Source organism: Aplysia californica, unplaced genomic scaffold (assembly GCF_000002075.1).
Source record: "Aplysia californica isolate F4 #8 unplaced genomic scaffold, AplCal3.0 scaffold00090, whole genome shotgun sequence".
Taxonomy (NCBI): Eukaryota; Metazoa; Mollusca; class Gastropoda; order Aplysiida; family Aplysiidae; genus Aplysia; species Aplysia californica.
Genome location: NW_004797360.1, coordinates 1,105,167 through 1,116,818, shown reverse-complemented (window position 1 = coordinate 1,116,818; position 11,652 = coordinate 1,105,167). Strand labels below are relative to the sequence as shown.

Below are 11,652 nucleotides of genomic sequence, written 5' to 3'. Positions count from 1 at the left end.
CCCCCCCACCTATTTGAGCCTAGATCTAGATTCTAGATTCTACATCTAATCTAGATCTATATCTAGATCTATACATTTGATGCGCGGCGAGCTAAAGTATCTAACCTCTAACAACTACAAAACTTCAAATTATTAGATATTTTGCAGAGATTCATAATAAAATCATTTTTTTATCATTAACATGGAATGTGAGTCAAACTGAATCTTCTGAAGATCGTTGTTTGCCCAAATTTTCAAAAAAATAAATTTTTAAGATGAAAACGGAAAGTTTTTCATTTCTTTCAGACTTTAAAACTATGATGACACAAATGCAAACTCAACGGCATTCAGAATGTCTTGTTTCTCTGATCCTCACCATTTATGCTCTTCATGCTTATGTTTGAAAATTAAAGCAATAAGAAAACTGTTAAAATAATTTTGTATACAAATTCTAAAAAAACAGGTCATCATAGTTATGTCTGAAAGAATTTTGACTTGACGTTAAAATGTAATGCCAGTTACACAGCTTAGTATGCCGTCTGTAGGTCTGTAAATACATGTTTTTGTCCTGAGGAGATATACACACGAATAGAAAAATTCAAGTAAAAACAAAATATTAAAAACTTTATCATCAACCCTGTGTGCTACATTTTAGGTACCCACCTATTCGCAAAAGCTCATTAAAAAACTGTATACCAACTGCTTGCATCTCTATGAATTTGATTTAAATTGTGTCGTAATGATTGTTGTTAATTTAATTGTTCCCAGGGCTCAAGCATACAATGCGGAGACTACGTCTGCCATGGTAAGTTTTCATTATAAACTAAACTCACCAATACCTCGTTCCTTCTTGAACAACTTTCAGCATCATGTCTGCATATATAACTGGCCTTGCTTTTGTCCTCCAAGAATATGAATCCTCTCTGGACTATGAATGCCTGTGGTAATATTTAGTAATTAATACATAAAAAGTGGCTGCCAAGTGCGACAATTTGAGTAGATGCTGCTGTCATTTTACTTTTCTTTTTTTTGTGAATCAAATAAACACAGGATGTTATTAGAGTATTTTTGTATTTTATAATATCTGGATCTTTGAGGGCACTCGGCCACCTTTTCTTTTTTAACTACTCCTCAATCTGAAAAGTTCTTGTGTAAGCGCCGTAAAATTATTTTCTGCTGTAATATAATGTAAAAAGATTATATATTTGATTTTTCTGCTGAAGTAAATTTGTTCTCCCATTCACCTAAACATCTTCCAGTCATCTATTTTGAGTTGTAACTGTGGAACCTACCACCTTCTGTATTCTTTTTTTCTCAGGTCATTCACCATATTGCTGTACCTTGGATGACGGGGAATTGGGCTGTTGTTGGGATACTTTTGTCTATCAACTTTGGTGTAAGTGTTGAATGTGATGTGTTAAAGTCAGACCTGCCACTCATCCCGATTTAATCGGGATATCCCCATTTTTTGCCCCAAATCTCAAGCATCCCGATTTTCCCGATTTTGATCGCCAGTATCCTAATTTTTTTTCTTCTTTTGTTGCTTCCGATTCTTAGAAAAAGATATTTAAGTTCTGTAATCTATTTTGCTTGGAAGCGCTGATTGGACTTCTATCGACAGGAACTTGGAAGGCTATTTTCTAAAACATCAATGCTTGATACTACATCTATTTTAGTTGAAGTAACTTGCGTGAGTCATCTGTTAGTTGACGAAGTATTGATTTTGAATTCCGACTTGGATACACGCTCAAGATCTACTTTCGCTTTTGTTACCCAGAATTCTCCGATGGTGGCCCGATTACTGTAACAATAATATTATGACATAGGCCTAAGAATAATCTATTCGTTGTTCTACCATTGCTTTAAAAGAAAGCTTTGTCCGAGTTCTCGTTAGTTGGGCCCATCATCAAGACCTGTCTGTGAAACTTGAAAACGCTCATTCGCATTACGTGACATGACCTCGTACGCGTGAGTAGTGCGTTTGTCAACTGTTGGGGATTGTCGGCTGTCAGAGTCAACAAAGTTCATTCACACCAGTCTCAACTGGCGTGTCCACACTTCTCTCCTGCATAAAAAAGTGAACAAAAGACTATTTTTTTCTAAGGAAGCTAAAGTATTTTAAAGTTGATAAAACATTGATGTCCATGTTCTACCATTCAACCATAGAAAGTATGATCAATTTTTGTATAACAGCATGGGTCGGGAACACAAGACAACAAGATAAAGAAAAATTAAATCGACTAATACGGAAAGCATGTAAAATTTCAACATCTTCATTCCCCTACTTGGATGAATTGCACATAACAGCTTGCACTAAGAAAATTAATTCCATCTTTTTAGACAACAAACATCCCTTGTTCCCTCAAATAAAAACATCAGTCAGAAGTAAAAGACCCATGCTTCTGATCTGTAACAAAGAAAGATACAGAAGGTCATTTTTACCATCATCTATCAAAATGCTTCCATCTTAACCATCTTGTATAAATATACTTACGACCTTAGAGCATGCATCAAAATAACATTGAGTGTGTATCTAGCTTACGATTATTATTGTTTATATTGCTGCTTATTTATATTATGCATGTGATTGTAAACCTACTTGTGTGTGCACGTGTGTGTGTGTGTGTGTGCATGTGTGTGTGTGCATGTGTGTGTGTGCGTGTGTGTGTGTGTGTACTCGTGGTGGAACACCAAACCAATGTGCCAGGATCTGGACAATAAAGATGTATCTTATCTTATCTTATTGGTCGAGGTGTTTCTCAGGACTTAACCAGTATGTACCCCGGGGGGGGGGGGGGGGGGGGGGGATTTTTGTTGTTGTACACTTGGACTTAAAGTGCGTGCCCTGATACATCATGTACTAATTGAGGGGAAAGGAAGAAAAGAAAAAAATGAACAACCTTGGGCGTTTTTTTGGGGGGGAGGGGGTGCCTTGGGTGTATATGCGATTAAAGTCAAAGGATTTTACTGTACTATGTGTATGGAAACGCGGGCTTTTGCAAGGATGATTAGAGTTATGTGTAAGCTATTTTCAAGACTATGAGGTTTCAGCATCACTGCAACGTGCGCTCCCCCAGTCTATCCAACTCCGACTCGAGTACATGAGTACATATAGATCTATGCTGTATTTCAGTTTTTCCTTTATTTAGAGGCCCAAAAATGTGAACTTGTTCCAGCAAAAGTTTTGTCTTGCATACTTGCCTCTTTGTGAAGAAAGAATGACAAAAAAATGTATGGTACAGAAAGTTGGGACAAATTTGCCACAGAAAAAAATTTTTGAAAAAAAAGGAAGTGATGTGATAAAGCAGAAATCTAATAAACTTACACAAAATAGTTGTGGCGGTGTGTGTCTGTGTAGGAGAATGAAGCATGAATGTGTACAGTGAAGTATCATAAAAATGTAAGCAATAATTAATTTTGAAAACAGAAAAAAATGTAGATCTAGATCATGTAGATTTAAATCTAGATCTAGATCTTCCTCGGTGACAGGCTGAGAAGTGGTTTCATTGTCAATGATGCTAGTGCTAGGACTAGATCTGTCAATAGATATCCCAGGTCTCGATATATATATATCTTCTCCACTTTGAGGGCTGATTTGAACTAGAGTTTAGTACTGGGGCTAGATCTATCGTCATCCCCATCCGGACCAGGCTGCGTATTCGCTGACGAGTCAGATTCACGATCGAGAGACGATGTTGGTCTTAAAGACCTAGATCTGGGCCTAATGTCATTTTCTCAGACATGTTCATCACTGCTAGGCGAATTCACATTTTGATTTATGAAGCTATCTGTCTGATACTTCACTGTCACTTAAATCTTCACCAAAATTATCGAGAGTTTCAATAAACTTCGGCACAACTCGCAGTGCCATGCTTCGCTCACGAGAAACTGCGCGGAAGTTGCTTATTTTCAGTTGTTCAGTCTGTTGGACAAATGACCCATTTATTCGCTCTTAAAGTGGTGAATGTACACAAACCACAAAGATCTAGCTTGTTGATATCCTGTTTAAACCTCTGGGGCTATTTGCAAGCATTTTTGTACTGCTGGGTTTACTTTATAGTCAATTATTGTTGAACCCGCGTACGCCTCGGTCGCAGTCTGCGATACGAATTTTACTGGACTGCATATGCTGCGGGAACGGTGCTCGATGAGTTAAAAATAACCGAAACTTTCTTCCACAACTAAAAATAATATCGCCAAGGGGGACAATGAGTACCCGAAATACCACTTCCGAATGGACTGTGTACATAATCACCATCTCTCCTCTCACAGGGTTCTGGCTGATCTGGGTGGTGGTATTTTTCATGATCCTCGGCTGCTCTCTGGCCTGCTGGCGCCGCAGGAGGCAGCACGTGCGCTACGTGGTCATGGCAAACTCAGAGTACCCATCGTACGGCACTGTGGTCCATGGCGCTAGTACTCACACGGCGTACCAGACGGGACCCATGCCGCCACCCCCTACTGCGCCAGCCGCTCCCCCTAGTTATGCCAACGTAAGTACATACAGTGCAGCCTCTCTATAACGACCTTCGATATATAACGACATCCTCTGTATAGCGACATGGTGCCCAGGTCCCGATTTTTTCTTTATATCATTAGTAATATTTTTGGTTGCCTCTCTATAACGACATTTTTTTCTGGTCTTGGCGATGTCATTATAGAGAGGCTACACTGTAGTGCATGTTCTCCCAATATAGGGATAGTCCATAGACCTTTTTTTTTTTTTAATGGATTTTTTTCGTTCCAGATTGGGGGGGGGGGGGGTGGACATGATTGGGAAAGAGGAGGGGAGGGGATTTTATCACTTTGGACGAAGTCCTGCAGTTGTGGGCTTTTCTTTGCCTTGCGACTATGATCTACCCCTGAAGTCTTTCCAACTATCATCCCTGTTTGCCTCAGGTCCCGATTATTTTGTTTAGAGAAACATATACATGTAGAGGAACAGGGAATATATTTCTGATGTTTCAAAGCCCAAGACTGAATAATTGAGGAAAACTTGAACCAATTTAGCTGTTAAAAAGGTATGGGGATAGAGAGGGGAGAGGGAAGAAAGAAACAATTATGTGGAAAGGAAAGACGTCGCCATAATCAGACAGCCACTGGAACAATCAGTATGGATACCTTGCAGGCTTGAGGAACTGAGCACTTATGGACCTGTCGGGTGTGCAATGACGTTGTTGCCCAGGACAGGTAGCAGGTAATTTAGCTGTTGTCAGTCAACTCAAGGCCTCTTCCCCAAGTACAGTTCTTCCAGAGGTCGTCCCTGTTGATTTTATAGTGGAGGGGGCTTTTTCTGAAGTGGTTTGTACTCTGTACCCCCCTTCTCCGATTCCCCTAAAGTCGGGTGCCCACTACGGCTGGATCGGGCTGATCACCCGACTCGATCGCCTGAAACTGAAAACAAACACGTTTGTTTTTTAGGCGATCGAATCGGGCGATCCCATCCGTAGTGGGCATCCCGTTTAAACTGCTGTCCAATAAATCTTGCTTTTTTTTTTTCTCTAAATTTCGGGAGGGGGGGATTACTAAGGTGAAAATCCTGTAATTTGAATTCAAATAAATGAGTTCAATGGTTTTCACCTCCTGACTGGTAGTGGACGGTTGGCAGGCACTCTTGAGTAGTTTGTTCCTTCTTTCCTATTTAACATCTATCAACCTTAATCTCTCCTTCTTTAACGTGTGTTTATTACTCTCTTTTAACACCTCTAGTCTTCAGCATGTAATGCGTCGTATATAAATGTGACCTAATTGTGTTGCAAGTGCCTTGAAACAAAGATAAAAAAAGCTCCTGATACGTAGATCAGAGGTCACCTGTTTTGTTTGTTTTTTCTTGAGCTATTTGGGTACCAGTATTTGAGGAGGAAGTAAATTGTGCTCACACCTGAAAGTACCAGTAGTAATGGGAGCCAAAAGTGATGTAAAGATTTATTTTTTTAAATTCTTGTTCTAAGGCTCATCCATCAGCATCACTCTTTTCCTTTCTCTTGCTTCTCTACACTGAACAAGGCACACTTCTGATATGGAGACACATCATCCCGCTTTAATAGTTAACTGTAGTGTGGTGTGTGTAAGCTGTAAGGCACCTCCCGCGGCAGTGCCACTGACTGTAGTGTCTTTAGGCCATTCCCAAAGGGGGGGGGACATATCTCGTTCAAGCATAGTAGAATTGTAAATGGGCTGACTCATGCCACGCTTATAACTGTGCCTGATCTACAACAGGGAACTGCTGCTTTTTCTTTCCTGATCCTTACTATTGTCGTTTTCCTTTACTTCTTTTGTATGTTTGTCACTCCCTTGTGACCTGCTATTTTGGGGTGCCTTGATAGTCGAAGCAGACCTTGTGCTGTTGAAGATAGAAAGGTGAGCAGTCTAAGTCTGATTCCCTGTAAAGACTTCTCTGTTGACAACCACCCCTTGGCGCTCATATGACCTTATGCAGTTGCGAGCTCCGTAAAACCCTCTACATGTACTATAAATTTTAAAAAAAAAAAAAAAAAAGCTGTAAGGCACTAGAACTACTCCCTTGAATCTAGTCATGTGAGGGTGGATGTGGGATGTAAAGATTTGATTATTATTTCCCCCGCAATATGATGCTTGAGTTTGCCCACTTGTTGCAGTCCTTTTTGTTTTGTTTTTTTGTTGTGTGCAAAATGCTTGTTGCGTTGTCAGAAAACCTTCAGGCCTCTCCAGAAGAGACTTAGTCATTTTTACTCGATTATGCATTGGACACACATCCCTGACACATAAATACCTCCTTCAGGGAGATGAGAAGCTGTTCTGTGTCAGACTCGGATGCGACACAGATTTTTCCATTATACACATTTTAACAGAATATCTAGACTTCGGAGAGACCCAAAGGAAATATTTTAGATGCAAAAAATTGCAGAGATCTTTTTTCCATCGTTGGTCCCTACAGAATCCTTGATTTTGTAAAGGCCATTTACGGAGAAAGTTGTGTAAAGCATTAAAATTTTTAATGTTTTGTTTAAAAAGTTATTTTAAATTAAGAATTTATTTACATCAAATTTTTATCTTTTTATTTGAGCATTTTAATAGAAATATTGACCAAAATCAGGTGAACTGTTGCGTATAAACCAAATTGTTTCGCGCGCTCATGTAACCCTATGCAGTTGCGAGCGCCATAAAACTCTTACTAAAACAAACAAAGAAATGTAAGGATAAATGTTCCTTACACAGAATAATTTCGAGTCAGAGTTGATAGTAATTGTATCATTTTGTTTCTTTTTGTATGAGTTTAATTTAAATCAGCCTGAATGTACTTTTGCCTTTAGTCTATTCTGACCTTTCTGAAGGTTGGTTTGACAATGTTGCTGCAAGCCAAATTTTTATGCTTTTAATTTAAAAATGCTTTCTAGAATAGTACAGTGAGTGGAAACCATATATAACAGGCCCGGTAATAACAGGGATCCGGTAATAACAGGGATTTTTTTTTATACCCATTTTTTCCTGCTCTTTGTCTCTATTAAAAGTTATCGACAATAATGGGGCCTCATTCTTATTTAGTATAGAGGCGTTTCTTTTCATACATTGGTAAAACCTGGTGGTAAGGGGGGGCCGGCTGCAGTCAAACTTGACTCCTGGATTTCATTGAGGGTTAATATTATAACAGATGACCTTGGTCGACTTGGTGACAGTTTAATTTAAACTTAAAGTAAGAACTAAAAAAGAGTTGACCTATTTCTTCCAGTTACACAATTAGAACATAATAATGTCACCTGTACTTTTGTTTGCAACATATTTATGCTTTATTTCTTGTCCTTTATTTTTTCCAGAAACCTCCACCTTATTCATATTCTGGCTAAACCGAGGACGTGAAACAAGAATTATCGTTATTCCCCTGCAAAATGGGAGGGTGCCTGTGATGTACATATATGTATTACACGTATTGTGATTTATTCAAATCAAAGATGTTTCTCTCCTCTTGAAGCCGCTTTTTGTAAAAACAAGAATTTTTTATGAGTATGCTTTGTACTTGTACTGGAAAGAACTACGGTATCTAATTCTTGACTTCCTGAATAAAAGCTATCCCACTAATTGTTTCTTGAAATTCTGACATAAATCACTTAAGTCTCGGCTACGCTGTGCGTGAATCAATAAATTACAAAACTTCAATTTTCTCTGTTGGTCCTGGTGAACTATCGTCGTCTACAAATCAAACACTGTGTGCTAGTGGTTTAATTAATGTCTTGCATCCTGAGGGCCTAGGATGGTCTTCTCATGGGGAAAATATGGTTCTGTGTGTATACACTCTATTGTTTCGCCGCTATACCTTGCATCAGAAGCTATTTCAACTTTTTTACCTTCTGAGTGATGTAATCTTGTGTTGGGAGGGCAGGCAAGAGGAAGGAGTAGGGTACAATGATTGTCGATGTCTTCTTACAGACCTGATACCTGAAGAAGAATTCATGTGAAAAAGTCAAATTTCGAGTACATAGCAATAGAGTGGCAGTAGGCCCGCAGGATGATATTGATATAATGCCAGTACTGTAGCTTCAGTAGTGGATAGGCCCGCAGGATGATATTGATATAATGCCAGTACTGTAGCTTCAGTAGTGGATAGGCCCGCAGGATGATATTGATATAATGCCAGTACTGTAGCTTCAGTAGTGGATAGGCCCGCAGGATGATATTGATATAATGCCAGTACTGTAGCTTCAGTAGTGGATAGGCCCGCAGGATGATATTGATATAATGCCAGTACTGTAGCTTCAGTAGTGGAGTGTCAAGAGTTATTGCGTTTGCCCAAGACTTTCCATTTCTATTATATTCTGAATTTACAATGAGACCCAGCTTTGATATTTCACTTTCTAAACTTTCTTTGTGTTAATCTCTTGATGCCGTCAAATTTTCATGTTTTTATATTTGCACCTTCGTTTTTGTTGGTTTGGTTTTTTAAAATTAATATTTAAATCCCAAACTCTTTAACAGTTTCATATTTTTGCAGCTATAGAGCTATCATGGGGGGGGGGGGGTTGTTCAAGGTGATTTTTACAAATCATACACAACATAAATCAGTTCCCCATACTTTTGTACAAAAGAAAACTCTTACTCTTACACAAGATATAGGCAGAAATTAATGCATGCTGTGGCTTTGTCAAAATGTATAAAAAGTATACATTTATTTTTTTAAAGTACGCTCTTGTACTTGTTTTACAGGTGTGTTCGGTTTTTTTATGAGATCAGATTCATTCCAATATATCTAGGTATTAAGATCAATATCATTATTAATTGTTCTTTTTGTTAATGTTGTATTGTTTGCGAAGCTGCATTAGTCATTATGTTGAATTACTTTGTCTGTCTTGTGACTTAGTACAAGTACAGCTGATTTCAGTAACTTTGACTTTTGATTCAAATCTGTCATGGCCAGGCCATCTGGTTCAAGTTCAAGTTCAATCTGTGTACATGGGGCTTCAAAACTGCCAAAGGGAGAGTAATAATAGTTTCGGGGGGGGGGTTTTCTCGCCTTCCATATGATCACAGAATCATAGTAGTACTAGTACCGTATATTATATAGATGTCATTAGTCATCTTCTTCGACTTCTTGTAGTATGTGCACTAATGTTTTTGGTTTCAGACCATTTTTTTACTTTAATTAAACAGTAAAAAATGTTTTTCCCCAGTGAATGGGTAATGCCATCAGTTTGTTTTTTTCTTCTCATTTTCTAAGCATTGTCTGACCATTAGATTGAGTATGCTGCTATGTCCACTAAGTGCAATGCCTCTGTACATATGTGTGTGCGCCTAGAGAAAAGTAGGCCTACCAAAAGTCACCCCACACCCGTTTCAAGCTACAGGCTGATGATAATGACAAAAATCACTTTTTTGACCAAAATGTGTTTCCATTTTAAAAATGATCGACCCACCATTTTTTTTACACTGTGCATAAAGCCAATAAAGGGTTTTTATTGATTTGACTTCTTAATATTTTATTTTGAATTATTTTGAGGGTAGGGTATAAAAAGTAAATAATGGAAACTACTTTTAAAAGGTGTTAAAATCTATTCTTGAAGCACGTTTTCTCTTCCCTGCTAAGTTTTACCAGTAAATTCCATTCATGATATATTGGTGTCAACAGAAAGCCAAATTGGACTTGAATTTTCCCATGAATAAATTATATATATATTAAAAAATAGTTTTTTAAAGTTTGTATGTGTTCTCGCGTTTTTTAAACTTATAAGCTCATTTTCTCAAAATTCTATCTTTATACCCTACCTCGCAAAATGTGCAATATCTCAAATACTAGTAACTACTGGAGATCTAAGAAATTCAAAGAACCCTGTGTTCAGCATTGAATTTCCAATAAGGCACAACCCTTAACTCAAAATGGTCAAAATCCGACTTTTGGTACGGTACTTTTCTTTAGGCACACGCACATATTTTCGATTTTCAGTTAAACCGGGACCCTGGTCCATTATTATTACATTGTACCCAAGTGTGCACTCTGGATGTAGTGTAAAAAACCAATGAACTTGCAGCGTGCTCTTTTATTAACTTACTTAGAGGTTAATTTGGGTGTTTTTTTAAACTATTCAATGTATCACACCGCTGCTGCTTTAAAAATTGAAAATTGGCTTCAACTTTTGACAAATTTGTCTAAATCGTTAATTATAGATATTATTTTCAATTTCGTATTTATTAAAAATGTGGAAGAATTTATCGTGAGTCAAACCTCTTAGATTAGTCATGAAAATGTGTTTTTCCTTTCATTTTGGCTGACATATTTTTATTGTTTACTATTGTTTTTAACACAACTTCACGTTTCTACAAATTTGCCCCATGGTTTTCAATGACAGAATACTTTTAATTAAACCAAGAATGGAAGAAAATAAACATTAAAATTACTGACACTGAGTTAACTGAGGTATGCTTTTGTTGTTTTGTATTTTTCTTTATTTTAAAGTCTTGGTTTTTGCTTGTCAGTTGTCAAGATTTACAGTGGGCTGTTTAGCACAAAAACAGTTTAACAGGAAATCCCTTTCCAGCACTGTTAACACGACTGAGATGAGAGGCCCCACACATGTAGCCTACATTCTAAACTGGCGGTTTCGGAATTGAAAGGCTAACCTAACGGCAGGTGGATGCAAAAATGATGGAAAAAATGTTAAACTGGAAGGCTGAACCAGCGGTTTCAACACAGATTTTTCTGACTACACTTCAGCGTGTTCCGTCGATTACAGCCTTTGTGTGACGTCACAAGCCAAGCTGACTTGTCTTGTCACTGCCAATATCTTCATAATATAATGATTTACCCCAAGTAAAATCTGATTACATTTTTTTAAACGAGCGACCCAATTTTAAGGCAATATCCAAGCAGAATATGTGTGGGGGGGGGGTCAATAATTAAAGAGAAAAAAATTCCGCTTTTAAATTAAATATAATATACACTCACTGAAGGCAAAGCAGTTCAGTACACATGTACAGGGTTGACCTCTGAGTCACAATGTGCAGTAGATCTAAAGAAAACACCTGATTGTTTGCACAAGCTACACTGCCAAACATACAGCTGCTAGTTTTAGTAAGGGTTTTACGGCTCTTGCAACACAATAAGGTCATATAAGTGCCAAAACATACTGCAAAATGGCACCCTGGTCGAAAGAAAATTCTTCAATTTGTTGAAATTAACAGACCCCATGACAGCCTTTGGAAAGTATA

At 37.9% G+C, this 11,652-nt stretch overlaps 1 protein-coding gene across 1 annotated transcript in view; it reads left to right on the top strand.

Annotated features, from left to right (window-relative positions):
- Positions 1-10,859, top strand: part of LOC101858928 (WW domain binding protein 1-like) — an 11,558-nt gene extending 699 nt beyond the window's left edge. The window contains exons 2-5 of the mRNA XM_005094857.3: positions 748-784; positions 1,298-1,375; positions 4,252-4,472; positions 7,773-10,859. Coding sequence (XP_005094914.1) covers positions 748-784; positions 1,298-1,375; positions 4,252-4,472; positions 7,773-7,802 — 366 coding nt within the window. The 3' untranslated portion in view covers positions 7,803-10,859. The remainder of the gene's footprint in view (positions 1-747; positions 785-1,297; positions 1,376-4,251; positions 4,473-7,772) is intronic.
- Positions 10,860-11,652: the final 793 nt, after the last annotated feature.